The 16,328-nt window shown below is 39.6% G+C and overlaps 1 protein-coding gene across 12 annotated transcripts in view; it reads left to right on the top strand.

The window, feature by feature from the left end:
- Window positions 1–5,688: 5,688 nt before the first annotated feature.
- The window catches only part of SPAG17 (sperm associated antigen 17), a 97,755-nt gene continuing 87,115 nt past the window's right edge, over window positions 5,689–16,328 (top strand). For 11 of the 12 annotated variants that reach the window (XM_027653304.1, XM_027653310.1, XM_027653309.1 and 8 more), the window contains exons 1-3: window positions 5,689–5,822; window positions 14,216–14,356; window positions 15,168–15,227. In XM_027653304.1, coding sequence (XP_027509105.1) covers window positions 5,721–5,822; window positions 14,216–14,356; window positions 15,168–15,227 — 303 coding nt within the window. In that variant the 5' untranslated portion in view covers window positions 5,689–5,720. Of the gene's footprint in view, window positions 5,823–6,019; window positions 6,153–14,215; window positions 14,357–15,167; window positions 15,228–16,328 lie in introns of those variants that run through there. The other variant, XM_027653308.1, reaches the window with a different exon arrangement.

The following is a 16,328-nucleotide window of genomic DNA, read 5'->3' as shown; positions in this document are numbered from 1 at the left end:
TACCATTAGAAAATTCAGTTAACAACTATCCAACTATGAGTTTACAGAACTAGGCTAGCAAGGTCAAAGAATTATGGCCCTAGCCATTTAGTTATTTCAATTCCAGTACAGCTTGCATGTACTTTTATAAATAATCTCTTGGATTTTAAAAAATAAACAAATGTACCATGCCTTTTCACCTCTTATCATCAATATTTTCATTACAAACTCTAGCATACAGCTCAAGTTTGTCTACCCTCCATGGTGTTAATGTTTGTTTTTAATAGATTAGAAGCACTTTTATTTTTGCCCCAATAATGGCATAATGTTTCAAATCCCACTTATTTAGAATTTGGTTTGTTCGGCTGTTGAGAAAGGTTAGTGGTTAGTGCTCAGCACTACTGTGTAACTCTCTCTTTCTTGATGGTGGTAGGAGTGAGAGTGCTCCAGAAGCAGATCTCCATGTAGGACCTTATAACCTTAGGGAAACTACTCCTTTTGTGCCAGAAGAAAGCATGCAATGATACAGGACTTGAAAGTGCAAGAGAATGGAGTGGAGGTGGGAAGCTTGGCTTTCTGTAAGGGTGGGAGAACGTTTTCTTTGGATTTAGTACTTTGGGGAGAAGAATAAAAACTCGTGATCTGTTTTGGAAAGGGGCAGGAATAAAGCCTGAGATATCTGAATTTGGAATTTTTTGCTGACTGGTAGTACTGAACTGCTTCCAAAATTCAGTTACCTAGAGACAGTAGAACTACAACAGCAAATGCAAAGGGAGTCTTTCTTTAAAGAGACTATTGCACAGAATCCAGCTGGAATTTGGAAGTCATTTTACTGACAGATGATAATGAATTTCATTTTGAGCTTTGCCAGGAATCTTTATGCCATTGGCAATAGAGAGGAAAAAGCATTCTTCTCACACATGTATGCGTGTGGGAGAGCAGACTATGAAAGCATCTTCTCTGCAATTAAATACTGGGCCTTGTAAGTTTGGGGTTTTTTTTTCCAGTAAAACAAAGTTGGTGAAGACTTTTAAATGTAAACTTATTTGTATATATAAAGAAAGTTTGATCTGTTCTGTATATTATGCTTGTGATAAACAACAGAGACTACACACATTTATAATGCAGCTTGACTGGAAATATCTGAGTGAAGAAAAAAACAATGACTGGCCAGGTACTTACTAAATGCTGGAGGAAGAAGGGAATATCTATCACTTGCTTTGATTTTTGGCCATGTTATTAGACAGACAGGTTTAAATAGGTTAGGTCTATTGATTTGTGCATAGAGTGGCCCAGCACTGGAGGGCAAGCCTTGCCATGTGGCGGATGGACTTGTCTGAATTGCACTGTTTTTATTATTTAGCTGTTACCTTTCTCTATAAACATCCCTGCATGTTCTCACAGTTCAGCAAGCATCTAGCAACCCTTACCTTATTAAGAAGGTCCATTACAGTCTGAGAAGAAGGGTTAATTTTATTGTTTCATTATTATTAGAATTCAGTCTAATTAAGAAATTATTGATCTTTGGCACTAGAAAAATTGTAAGTGCACCATGCCATATTCAGAAGGGAAGTGTATTAATGTATTTACACTCACTGTAACCTTTGTCCCTTTCACGGTACATGCACTTATAATTTACTGATGTAGAAATAAGCTTTCTAGATTGTAAAGCCAAAACAGATATTTGGTCCACATCCACAAGGCCAATGCAGTCCATGTGGGAAGCTTTATGCAAATTATTATATAAATGAATCTAGAGACTGAGAAATAAAATATAAATAATCATTTGGTGGCCAGAGCAGCAACAGTAGGCAAAGAGCTCCTACATCCAACTTAGTGTGTGAGAGTTCAGGCAGGCTGTGGAAACACATGCTGTAGTTGTCAAATCTGTGTAACTTGCGAGACAGTTGTGTCCTGGGGGGTTGCAAACTTCAAGCAAAAGCTGTTCCCAGCCCAGATGCTGCAGTGTTATGAAACTGGAAAAGAAAGCAAAATGAGTTTTATGTTCTTCCTCTTCGTACCTTCTGACGGGAAAAAGGACTGAGCAATGTTCTCTAGTGTAGGGTGGGGAGGAGTGGAGAGTGGGAGAAGTGTACCTTTTTTTTTTTTTTTTTAAATACCTTTCATCTTCTTTTAGGAATATAACGAAAATGAAGGGCTTTTTCCATATATGCTGAAGGCTATGTTAGCTGTTCTAGACAACCTTTCTTGAAAGTTTGTAAAACGGAAACTACTTTCTGAAGCCATAATTCAAGAAGCCTCCCCATTTCAGAAACATTTAGATCTTATGAAAGCAACATAAAGCAATTAAGTGTGTTCTTAAGAACTCAAGCAAAGAGGATTCTTTCTGCTCACTTCTCAACTGAGGGTGAAAATTTGATGGTTCTTACTGAAAAGATAAATTTTTTCCAAATATTTCATAAGCATTTAAAATAAGCACTTAATTTTAATCATGCTTGCTTTTTTTTTTTTTAATTCCTATCTCACTCTATCAGGCTTTAATTATTAAGATCCAAAACCTTTACTAGTTCCTTAGTCAACTGTAGTCTTTCATGAAACATCAAGTAGAGAAGAAATGACATGTACAACTAGTAATGCCTTTCCACTCCCCACACTTTACTGAATAACAAGTGCAAATGTTCTTTAAGTCACTCTAAAATGAAAGGCAACTAATGTTCCTTCTTCCTGGTGGAGGTAAAAAACTATACCTTATTTTTAAACATTCCTTCTATATTATTACTAAAAATGTGCGCACAGGAGCATGTTATTGTGTCTAGCTACTCCACAGTATGAATCATGTATGCATGTATGCTTTCTTACTCTGCTGTACAAATTCAGAATACACAGGCTTGTTAACCCCTCTCCAAAGAAAAGGTAAGCTATGTTTTATTTACACTGAGTATTATTCAGAATTTCATTTTATTGTAAATTCATGCCTTAGGATACTCCACATGTGTATTTTACAAATGGTGTTTTTTAATAAGCCAGATAATAAAAGGCTGATTATGATTTTTAGGTTGCCACTCTCCCTGAAAATCTCGCCATAAATATACTTGTCATGCACCAAGTCGTCAAGCTTTAAAGTAGACCTAATTTCATTACTTGGAAATATTGAGCTTATATCTGCGCATTCCTTTTTTTTTTTTTTTTTTGCAGAAGGTACCTCAAATTGTGTGCTGTCTCTCTGGATCCTTAATTTGCCTATTCTTCTCATCAGTGGTTTACCAGTTCAGTTGAATTACATTCAGTTTTGCTAATACAAGTTTTAAGATTACAGCAATTTCATCTTTTAGTTACCAGAGGGAAGCTGAAGATTTTCAAATGGCTCAGCTGCAAAACACGCAGCTGGGTGTTTTGCAGTCCAGACCATTTGGAGGAAACAAAGGCTGTAGTTTCCCAGTATTCTTGGTTTGTCTGTCTGTTGTAGGATGTAATCAAGGGGGTTTCAGTGATCTGGTTTACAGCTTGGCCTACAAGCATCTTTGGCAGCACAATGGAATGGACAGGGACAAGCAGCCAAACAGACATCTTCAGCTGGCTTCACTGCTGGATAACCCATTTTAGGTTATATATATTTAGCCCTTCTATGCTAGGCCCCTTTGTAATAGTTAATAATTTCTTCCTCTCCTTTGTTTGGGAGAGTGGTGGAAGTAATTTTAAATGAACTGGTATCAGCTGTTCTACTAGAGCTTGACTTGCTATCTGCTGCAGTATCCAACAATAAACAAGTTACCTAGATGCATTTACTACAGCAGTACAAGCAGAACAAAACAATTTCCTTCACATAATCTTTACGTATCAAGCAAACACACAATAGACACAAACAGGCCAGTTCATGGTTCTCACTGCAATTGTTTCTGTTCTCAGACCTATTAGTAGGCTGACATCAGTCTTGTTGGTTTTTAACTTTCCTAACAATCCTGAGCATACACATCCAGGTATAGGTATAATTAAGCATTTGTCCTCTCCCACTGACATCACGTTAGTGTGTATTTCCTGCCATACCATCCAGATCTGTGTGCGTAACCCCATCTCATCAATCCTCCTGAAGCTTATATTCAGTCCTGAAAACTTAGTGACAAAAAATCTGAAGTGTGATTCTTAATTAGGATATTTGGCACCATTATCTGTGCATTCTGCCCCAAACCTCTGTACTGTTCTGCTACATCAGCTGGTGATCCTGCCCTGTTCCTCCTTTCCATACTCTTTCAGTGCACCTTAGCAGGCACAGGTTGTATATCCAAGATTTTAGTGAAGAATAAGGATATGGAGGGAATGTCACACCGCCTTTTTCTGTGAACAACTGAAGTCTGATTTTTTATTTTTTATTTTTTTTCTGGCCAACAAAAGAAAAACTCAGGGGGAAAAAAAATGGATGTTAGCCAAGAAGTGGGATGGGGGAAAATGTTTATGGATGTTAGCAAATCTACTGTGATGCTTTTCCATGTTATCAACTGCATCACTATCTGCAAACCTGGGGAAGATACCCTTCTGCAAACTAAGATGATGACTTGCCTGTTACATCCCCTATGAAATTGAATTCCTATTTCTTCACTAAACCCAGGTAATAAAAGGTGCTTTATACAGCACACACACTAGGACAGTATCATCCCAGAACGAAATCCTGACTAAAGCAGTAATGTGCTGCACAGCAGGGTTTTAAGCTCTGACGAAAATAAAATAAAGATTTGGAGGCTCTGAGCAACCCTGGTCGGTATAAGGGGGTGGGGGAAGGGCAGCATGTGGTTTAGGGTATTTTCACCAAATGTTAAATCACACAGAATATTTCACTCGTCTCCAGTGTGAGATCACGACATGACTCCTCTGTAATGAATTCTTTATCTTGGCAGCTCTCCTGCTTTCTCCCAACTGTGCCTCCCTCTCCCCTTCTGGTCCCAGTGCTGTAACATATGGTAGTATTTGGAGAGCCACTTGGGTCTGGGAGCAGGCCTGGCTGCCCACACCTGGCTGAACCCCTGCCTCACTGCTCAGGTCACGCTCCAGTGCCGTGACTGGAGATCACTCCTTCGCCCTCCTCCCCAGGCACACGGAGAGCTGCAGTGGGTGCTGGTGCGTGGCGCTGGGGATGTGACATGTCACTTGGTGGCTATGTGAATATATGCAGACCCAACACTTCCCACACAGCCTCAGTAATGCCTCTCCTCCAGGCAGCTCGTCTCAAAAATGATGAGGGAAAGCACCTGAAAGCCCTGTAAAAATCCCACAAAACTGGTCACGTTGGAAGGGACCACTGTGGGTTATCTGGTCCAACCTCCCTGCGTGATCAGGGCTGTCTTAGAGCACATGGCACAAGGTTGTGTGCAGACGGTTCTGGAATATCTCTAGTGAGGGAGATTCCACAACCTCTCTAGGCCATCTGTTCCAGGGCAGGGTCACCCACGCGGCAAAAAAGTTCTTATGTCCAAGTGGAACTTCCTGTGGATCAGTTTCTGTTCATTGCCTGTTTTCTTATTACCTGGCACCACCGAGAAGAGCCTGGCTCCATTCTGCCGACACCCCCGTCCCTTTACATATTTATATACACTGATGAGGTCTGCTCTCAGCCCCCTCTTCTCGAGGCCGGACAGACCCAGCTCTCTCAGCCTTTCCCCGCAGCAGCGATGCCCCCCCCTCGCACCGGGGCTCCCCCGCCCGGCAGGCGCCGCCCCGCGGGACCGGTCGCCAGGGCGACGCGTGGGGCCAGCGGGGCCTCCTCCTGCCGCCCGCCCGCCCGCACCGCCATGGGCCCCAAGCGGCCCAAGTCCGCCCGCGACTCTCCGGGGCGCCGACCCTCCACACTCCCGAGCTGGGAGGCCGAGCTGGTGTCCGCCCCCTTCGAGGAGGTGAAGGCAGCGGAGGGGCAGAGCCGGCGGCGCGGTGGGAAGGAGGGGGGGGATCAGGCTGGAGGCGGCCCTTCGCCGCTGCCCTGCCTTGGTGGTCGCAGCGCGTCTGGCGGGGGCTCCCAGCGGTACCTGGGGTCGCCCCGTGGAGGGCCATGAGTGGCCCCGATGTGCGGCCGAGCTGCGCCCCTGCCCCTTTGCCCCCCGCCACCGAGCGGCAGCACAGCGGGTTTATTTGCTTCTCCTCGGCACTTTCCTTTCTGGGCTATGGGTGCCAAGTTTCGGCTCGGAGTGAACTTTTTATAAACTGCTGAACAACGAGGTTTGATGGAGGTGCTGACACAGCATTAACTGTAGCGTTGAAAATGTGAGGCTGTAATTTTCCTGCCTGAGTGTGTGCAGCTAAAAGGCACTTTTTTTTTTCTTTCTATTTTTCTTTCTTTTACAGAGTGTGAGGATCTAAAGGCATATTTAGGTTTCCAGGTTCTGTGTAAGCAATGTAATTCTCATAAATCTTGACTTGCAAGAGAGAATTTGGTTTCAAAATAGGGCGGTAGTTTAGCAAACAATAATATTTATCTCGCATGTGTTTATTTAGCACTGCTTCTACAAGTGAGACAAATTGCTTCCGTGGCTTTCTTGTTTTGTGGATTCCTGTTGTGCCCTATTAAAAACGTGAAGCAGTTTTTTGTTTCAGTTGCTGTGGGTTTGTGTTTTCGGGGTTTTTTTTTCTTTTAATATGCTAGCAGCTCTGGTTAAATATGAGGAACTCTGAATTCAGAAGGAGGCTTTTAAACAGGATGATTTGGTTCCCAAAAATGCTACAGATGTCCAAAAATCTCTTTAGTATTTACTTGCTTTTGCTTTTACTTGGTAGTAACCATACTACCAAGTAGAAGTTTAGCTAAACAAGATCACTTTTTGAAGTAAGCTACTCAGCTTAGGCTCTTGTTTCCCATTTTTCCTTAGAACACAGATTTTTCAGTAAAGTTCAAAGCGCTTGAGCCCTTTCTTGCTTGTGAATCTTGTCCCGACCCTAGGAGAACCTCCCTGAAGCATAACAATGGGTTGGAGGTTCGATCTCCATCAGCTACTCAGTTCCTGAACTTTCTCCCAGGCTTAATAGCAAGGTGCCAATTAGTGATTTTTTTTTTTTATGGTGGTGTTTATTGTGGTTGTGGATATTGTGCAGTGAATTCAATGAACAAAGTGCTTTGTATACTATGCTGCCTCTACATGTAATTTACTACATTTCTTAAATGCAAACCATTATATTGAAGTATTTTTAAAGGTAGGAAATAAAATGCTCAAAATGTAGGAAATGTCAAAATTGTTATTATTCAGGACCACACATTGAGGCAGATGCAAAAAAAATGTTGAACGTTCACTGAGTGGGGCAAGAATTTTGTAGGAAAAAAGTATGTGATCACCTAATTAAAGATTATCGTAATGCCTATACCCATGGGGGCTGAATAAAGATTCCTTTTTTCCATAGTTCTGGTATTGCCCAACTACTTTCTGTTCCAGTTCAGGTAATTTCACTTTCTCTGTGTTGCTTTTCACAGGCAAAGCCTTGGGAACATGGGAAAAACTGTCTCTTTTCTGCAGCCAGCTTAAACTCAGGCTTCTGAGGTGCTGGGCAGCCACTGAAATTTTCTTACTGCAGGAATAATCTTGTTCAGCTCTTATAGTCACAGGCAAGGCCATATTTAATGTAAAAGTGTCAAATGCCACTGAATCTCTTCTGGGCATGTGTGAATCAAGATTCATCAAGCATGGCAGAATGTGGGTGTATTTAATGTAAATAAATATACTCTGTAAAACCACATCTTTGACACAAGTACGGCTCTGCTGCCAAATTTAATTTCTTCCTCTTGAACACGAGGGACATTGAATGTCTTAACTACTTAATCACATAGGGGTTTTTTATTAGAGGATAAACATGATTTTTAAAAGTCAAATCTCATTCTGCAAATAGTCTAAGCACACTAGCCCTCCCTCTGCCCACCCTACCCCACTAATCCTATAGCATACAAGGTTTAAACTTGAATATATAAAAGCATTCTGTAAAAGAGTGCTGAGCAACTTGAATTGTAGATTTCACCAGACAGAGTGCACAAAACTTATTTCTTACTCATCCTCAATGTTGTATGTGATATACAATATGAATCTGAAACTAGCTGGGAGATGACAGGAACTCCTAGCAAGTAAACAAATGTCTCTCCTCATAGTTCATATGTAAAAATTTTTAAAATCTTTTACTCGTATCACTTTAGAAAATATTCTTTCTCTTTAGTGGAGTCAAAGGGAATTTACTAGAACTGGTTTTAAATTGTACCAGATAGACTGAGTGATGAAATTTCACATTTTAATGTGTGTTTATGACTTACACTATTTTATTAGTTCCATCTATGAAAAAGAGTCATTTTACCAGTGCTGTTAAGACTTTTATGGACGGGTATGCTAAGTAAAAATATGATTTAAATGGTATTTACTAACCAAATAATTACTTCTACTAAATGCGCTGTGAAAACTGGCAAACACACAACATAAAAACATGTACAGAGGAAATATGGATTTTCCAGAGCCTCACACTATAGTTTATATACATCTTTCTAATGTGCTATGCAGAAGAACATGGAGCTGCAAATTTTATTTGCCTTGAGATATTTATCATCTATTTTAATTGGGTTCACTACAGAATTAAATTACAAAATATAAATTAAGGTTCTTGGATAGTTTTAAACTTTACATGTGTTAAGTAGCTGAAGAACGATATTTGCTAAGTGAAAAGTGAATTCTGGGCAAATAAGCCCCTAATTGAAACAACTGTCATCTATTATTTGTTCTTATTAATAATATAGCAACTGGAAGCCATATTCTATGCTGACTTTCCACCTGTGTGATTTCTTTATTGGCATTCCAGGGCCTGAAAATTGAACTGAACCTAAATTGTGTAAAACCATAAAAAATGTTCTGAATAGGATGGCACCACTTTTAATTGCTATTCATACTGCTTCCTCTTCAGAGAAAAATTAACATTCTGTTGAGCTTTGATATTCTCTAACCTGCCCAGGTTATACAGCAAAAGCTCAGGCCCTTAAAAACAGAAGCCATTAGTAAAATGGGTGTGTAACTTAGCAGACAATGAGAGTGGACTTGCAGATTTCTTAGCAGTGATGTCCTACACAGTCACTATGTTAGGACTACAAAACTGCCCATAAGCAACCTTTGCCAGAAATGCCAGCAGTATTTACTGATTTACAAGCTCCCTCATTGTTGAAAGTAAAGAGTGCTAGAGTTGTTATTGCTCTAATTGTTCATAAATCACTAATAAATCTCATTGTTTCTGAAGTATTATGTTAAATTCAGGAAATTAAAGAACTTGCTGTTTCGTTCTCAAATGTTTGGAGTTTGAGTTTTCAGATGTTTCTTTTCAGCCATTACAGGCAAATTTGAAATTCTGCTGTAGTGAGATGAACCTAGTAGTTGTTGGTCTAAGGAAAAAAACAAACAACTAAACAAAACAAACACTCCTCCTCCTCCCCCTAAAAAACAAAACAAAAAAGCCCAGCAAACCCCACAACATTAGGTACCACAAGAATAAGTGTCAATGCAAAATGACAGATACTCAGATTACCTGGAAATGACGGAGGTGGCTGCTTGATGCTTTTCCCGGCCAAAGAGCTCTAGAAACTGGTACTGCAAAAATAAACAATATACCTGACTTGTTCAAATGTCTTCACTAGAACAGCTACCCTTTTGTGTCTAGGCAATGAAGCAGAAAAAACAAGATATGTTTAAAAAGGAAAAAAAAAGGTGTGCTACATCTGCTTTTTTCTTCAGTATGAATTGAAGTTAGAGATTTTCATAACATACCTATGCTATTCAAATACTGCTGTGATGAATAGGATATGTAGGCTATGTGTACTTTTAAGAGTTAAAAAAAGTCACATTACAGAGGAACACAGTAGAGGCTTGAGAACAAAATCAGGAGAAGATAAGACACCTTCTGTGTTTTGTGAAAACAAGGATTTGCAAAACTGCTAGATACTTACACGGAGCTTTCAGAGTTAGGTGGATCTTGCTAGGTTTGGAGCCTCTTTGACTGAGGGACATAGAAGTTTTCCACATAGATGGTTATTTCTAACACCGAGAGAGATGTTGATGCATTTCAAGAGTTCTAAAACCAGGAGGACAATGTCATTTGTGACAGTGATTGTCACTGGATGTTTTCCATTGAAAGCCTCCCCTTAACTGGAGCTTGTTTCAGATTGTTTAAGGAGTATTCAGTTACCAATGCTACATTTCCAGCTTCAGTTTTTTTTAATTCAAATTTGAATCAATGTTGTTGATTCTGTGGAATATCTACTCCCTGCATTTTGGTCTTCTTTGTTCACACTTTGTAGTGCTTGTTATATTCTCAATGGCAGGCTCTCTAGACTGTTTCTATGCTTTTCCAGTAATTATTTTTTATGGTTTTCTCTATCCAGTTCTTTAGGCTAGGAACCTCATTTGAGGTGGCGTTAGGGTCACTAATCTATCCTCTTTCAGATCCTTTCTCATGTCTCACTTCTACAATAACATTTGAAAGAATTAAACTAAGTAGAGGAGGAGTTGTATATTGAGGGAGAAAATATTTTTAAAGTAACCATATACATTTTACTACTTTTCCTTCTCATTTTTATGTTGTGATTTTAGGTGGTGAGCTGTAGAAGCAGGGTCTGTTTCTTCTCTATCCTTTCAATGCCTTGAACATTATGGGTACTGTTACAGGATTGATCATATAAAGGCAGTATTGCAAAAATATTAATTTTTCAGGTCAGAAAAGAGTATAATCAATTAAACACCTTAAACTATATACTAACACTGCACATTCACTATTCTTACTGACTTCAGTTGCTGTTCTCAGTGTGCAGCTTTTCTAAAAAATGACCTTTAAGGGCTTCAGTACTGGTCAGTCTAGAAATAGATGGCATGCTAATAATGACTCTTGGAGGTCTGGATCATTATTCCCTGTTAAGTGTGTGTAGCTATTTCTGATATTTATCTAACTCCAATTCCCAGGTATTGCACTTTTTTTAGAAGAGCAATTTTTTTTCTTCATTTTACACTAGGGAGGTATAGGCTGTCTCTAATAATGTTTAAATTTTTGTGCAAAAGACCTTGTATCCAGCTGCATATACTTCTGTAGAATTAAGTAAATTGGGGGTTATAATTTTCACTACCAGATCAGATATCTTGTAGAGGCTCATTCCATGTATTTTATTTTTAATATATTAGCCAGTGTTTTGCATATGCTATAAATATTCTCATAGCTGTTCTGTGAAGAAGCTTTATCAGCTTGTTTCTTTGAAGCAGAGCGTTTTTGGTGGGGGGGAAATGAGGCACAGTGAAGGATAATTTCTGTTCGGATAAAAAAAATTTTGGATTGGATAATTTTGTTTAGGTAATTCCTAATTTTTTTCTAGAAAAGTCATGTTGAACAAACAGGACTTACCCTGATGTTTTGCTTTGGTGCTTTGTCACAGATTGCTGTGAAGGTGGGCACCACAGTGGAAATCAGGACAATTTTCTTTCCTCTTGCTTTATAGTGCCTTTGTGAAGAAGAGTCTCATCGCTCAACCATAATTATGAGAGTGCCTGGGAAATACTATAGGGGCTAGACAATAAGGGTTTGGGGGGGGGGGCAGATCTGAGGATGAAAAAAGCTGGAAGTGGTATCAGATAATGAAGCTGGAGACGAGCTGGAGAGGGAAACACAGGGCGAGAGCTAGGGGAGTAGGTCACAAGTGTGGTAAGCTTTAAGAGAAGTGGTGGAACTCAGATAAGGAGCAAGAGAGTGGAAATGGAAGGAGAAATTAGGGAAAACTGTGGCCAAGGGGTGGAAAAATCAAGAGACAGGACTATAGGGAAGACAGGTTTCAGAGACTTTGTTGCAGTGTAATATTAATCAGTGCTAAGCAGGTTTAAATTGTAGGCACCAAGATACCAGCACATTTTAAGGGGGAACTGAAGAAGGCCTAAGACAGAGGTTTAAGGACTTTCTGATAGAAATTTCTTTGCATGTCTGAAGAACAGCAGGAAGTTGTGGGAGTGAACTCTGTATTCCTGCTGGACCATGCTCACCCTAGCATGGTAAGTAGAACCTGACATTCCTGACTCCTGCTGCTCTTGTGCTGGCACCATCTGTCTGTGAGACTGACTAGACTTTGTTCCCCTCTCTTAGCAGTTCTTAGTGAAGTGGACAGTGTAGTGATATTAGTTCCTCCATTAGCTCATGTCACAGGTGAGTGATTGTTCTAGAGACTCCTTCTCTGCTGGTGAGCCCTGGGAGCACCAGGATACTGCCACATGAGGACATTTCAATCTCAGTTCTGAGAGATTGAAATGTATAATGTATAATTTTCTAAATTATACATTTGCACACAAACATGGGCACCTAAATCCTCTCTGTTCAAAGAAAGGTAAAGTTTTTCTGTCCAACTCTTGGCAACTATACAGTGATGACTTTGATGATACTATTGGACTATCCAGAACTCTTTTGTAGTGCTGTGCACTGGTAGCTATCTTTCAACTTTAGGCAGGAGGAGTTACAGTCCCCTCACGGGCCATTGCTGCTTCCACTTCTCTATTGAGCAGTGCCTGCTGCCCCAGGTCAGCTGGGCACTCTCCTCATAAATTCCGTGGTGTTTGCATGCTCCTAGAGCATCAGTGATGTTCTTGCACTCTCCAGCACTTTGTAATTCTAAAAACTTGAGGTTAATTTTGTGCTACAATAAAACATCAAGAAGTTCATGATGTATGCAGCTGTAGGAGCCCTTTTAGATGAGTTAACTGATTGTAGTGACTTGCAGTTTCACTTGGAGACCAGGTGATCTTTCCATCTTTTTTTGTTTTTCTGAATATTCTGTGGTTAAAAAAATGAGACGTACATATAATGACATTGTACCATACTCATTGCTACCCTAAGAGTTTGACAAACTGTTTCCCACCATGCAAGTATATACTAGTTTGAAACTTACGTCAGCTGTGGCTTGCTTCCATCCCAAACCATCAGTTACTCAGGTTGCAAATATTTAGGTAGGCTTTTTTTCAGCTAAGGAAAGGATCAAGTGAAGAAGGGTATGCTAAAACTGGAAAAAGAAATTTCTTTTACCATTTATACCTTTTTTTCTTAGACCAATTCTTTTCCTCACTTCACTATAAACTCAGGTTTTGTTCCTCTTCTCCACAACTTCATACATAATATAAACATACAAAAATATTTTCATCAATATCCTAAAGTTACCACCCTTTCTTAAATTTGTCCTTAAAATCTTTCTTTGCTATTATGCACAGTGGACTGGTATGTGACTCTGCTTAACCTGGTCCTGGGGGCTTCCTTGCTCTGACTGAAGCCCTCTCCACGTTTATACCTTTATGCAGCTGTATTGATAACCTTGTAGTTTACATATGCAGATATGCATTGAAAAAAAATTAATTTCATGATTCATGAAGAGTGTACAGCACAACCATTAGAAGTGCTTATGGTTCAGCCACCACTAATGCCAATAAAGAATACTCTGGAGCAAGATGTTTTACTCACTTTGTGAAAGGGATTCCAGTAGGTTAGAGCAGAAATGTGAAAGAACACTAACCAGTAAAAGTTGCTTAAATGACATGATTTTTAAGCTTTTTTGTATATATATCGCTAAATAACACGTTCCAATCTTCTCTTGTTCCACATTTCTTTAATGCTGAAAACATATTTCTTCCCATTAAAATATGTGTATGTTACTGCAAATATTTGGAAACTGCTAGTGTTTTTCATTTGTCAGTATTGTAGTGAAATACAGCTTGCCATTGAGAAGTAATTTTTCTTGGTTCAGTATGCTTAGTGGAACCATGTAACAACAGTTCTATGCATAAATATACCCTCATAAAATATCTTACAAATAATGCTGCGATTTTCAGAAAGTGGTATCTGGGCATTATCTAATTCCCAGGATGAAGGAGCTGAAATTTGTTTATTTTTGTCTACAGCAAATAATCACAGTACTACCTATATTCAAAATTCACTTCTTGTTTGCTAAGCTTTCAAATCTGCAAATGCCATTTAAAAGCTAGTGCATCTTTGTGTGATGCTAAAGCAGCTTTTTCCTGGGGGGAGGTTTGTAGGCATTTGTGTTTTCCATAGCATAATGCTGCCACCTGATGGCAGAAAGAATTGGGACAAAGTAGTATGTGCTTTTTCAGGTTGTATACAATTTATTTCAGTGTGATTAATACAGTGATGTTTAGTATGTCTTAAAGGGACATAAAGCCATCTCTACAGAATTACTCTTTGAAACTGCAGAGAAGCACTTTTGTTTGCTTGAATTTTAATAGCTTAAAATTTTTATTTTGGGACATAGGATGACTGGAAGCCTAGCATTGCTTTCGTTGTTGGGGCCAAGATGGAGGATGAAATCCACATCCAGGCCCTGTCTATGGCTGTGCGGGTGCCACAGCGAAAACTCTTCAGCGTAATAACCCATGAAGACATTTTCAGACAGGTACACCAAGAAAGTAACTTTTAATAACAAACCAAACTGTAGATCTCACTTCTAGGTAGTGCCCTCTTTGGCCTCTGGTAACGATAAATTACTCTGTGGAAGTTTCAAAAATTACACTAATTCGCAGAATCACTAAGGTTGTAAAAGACCTCCAAGGTTATTGAGTCCAGCCTTTGACCAAACACCACCTCACCAGCTTGGCAATGGCACTGAGTGCCACGTCCAGTCGTTTCTTGAACGCTTCCAGGGATGGTGACCCCACTATCTCCCTGGGCAGCCCATTCCAATGCTTGACACCCCTTTCAGTGAAGAAATTCTTCCTGATGTCCAACCCAAACCTCCCCTAGCACAACTTGAGGCCATTTCCTCTTGTTCTGTCGCTGGTTACCTGGGAGAAGAGTCAAACCTCCACCTTGCTAAAACCTCCTTTCAGATAGTTACAGAGAGCAATGACGTCTCCACTGAGAAAAGGATTTCTCCAGCTCCCTCAACTGCTCCTCATATGACTTACTCTCTACACCTTTCACCAGATTCATTGCTCTAATTCATAAGAGTTAAAAATGGGAAAAGGTAAGCTTACTGTATAAGCTGCTCTGCTCCCTGTAATGAAGGGATGTGATGAAGTTTTGCTACAGACTTTTCTTCAAGGTGCCGACCACAAAAACTCCCTCCCTAAGGTGCAGGGGTACCATAAGATGATTCCTCACTGTTTTGGAGTTTAAATGTAGTGTTTGCAAAAAGGAATAATGAGCAAAATAATCTATGTAAACATAAAATCTTCTCACAGTAGAATGCTTTATTTTACTTGCAGATCACAGAATGTGGGAGTCAAAAGGGAAAAAAGGTTAAGGATGTGCCTATGTACTATGAGGTAGGTTAAAACGTATTGTAGAGTCAGTGCTCTTTTACACTGAAGTAAATACAGCTGTGTGATTGTGTTATGCATTCCTGAGTAAATGCAAAGCTATTGGATTCAGTTGGTAAAAATATTCAGCCATCTACATACTTTAACTGGGTTTTTTTGTGATACCAACAGTGTTCTTTTCAGGGATAAGAGTTTTATTGTTTAAGGATATATTACATGGTCATATTTTGATGGTGATGTCTCAAATTATAGAAAACCAGTCAGACTCTGGTCTCTCAGAGCTCCCAGTAATTTAGAGACTTTTACCTTCGTTTATGGGAATGCAGTCCCCTCAATGAAACACAATTCTGTGTGCTACTATCCGTTATTATCTGTTTGATGTTACATTCTAATCTGGTCTGTCTAATGGGATATGTCAGTGGGGTTTGGAATCATGCCTAATACAAAAAGGACTTCCTACCTTGTTAATGTTTTACTTACAGCTTGTGAGAGGCTATAAAATCCTATGATTAATTGGAAGATTGTTTAAAATTTTCTCAGGTAGAGTTTTATGGTCCTGCAGACCTGGAGCATAAAGAATTTTGGATCCCTCTAAAAAGATCTTGTTTGCATTTTATTTCTGCAATGACCAATAAACTTTTTATGTGTCTCAGGTTTTGGTGGACTTTATAACAGGTCTTTTTAGTTGAGGTCTGTTTTTCAGTAATGCCAGGCTACTGTCTGAACAAGTCCCTTTGGAATTATTTACCACTGACATGACTGTGAATTTTATGCAATTAACCCTCTTCGTTTAGGACTAGCCTCCCAGGCAAACTCACCCTTATATTACCTGGTACGTAAAACCTCTTCAGTCCTACTGACAGAAGGATTTTGAAGTCTAGCTCTAAGCAGAAGCTTTGTATGATACCTGTATTTAATTACTAAGAGCAATTTTCCTTGTGAAGTGGATACTTATTAAATTCCAGCTGTCGGTGCTGTGTCTCATTAGCTACTTACTTTACTCCTCAAAGACATTTTTTCCCTCCCCTCCTTTAACAGAGAATATAAAATGCCTGTTCTGACCTTTTGCTTGGACTCAGTTTCCGTTCAGGCTGTAGCGAATTAAAA

This window comes from Corapipo altera, unplaced genomic scaffold, assembly GCF_003945725.1.
Source record: "Corapipo altera isolate COAL_440 unplaced genomic scaffold, ASM394572v1 61, whole genome shotgun sequence".
Lineage (NCBI taxonomy): Eukaryota > Metazoa > Chordata > Aves > Passeriformes > Pipridae > Corapipo > Corapipo altera.
Note: the sequence above shows the minus strand (reverse complement) of the source record. Positions and strands in the feature narration are given on the sequence as shown.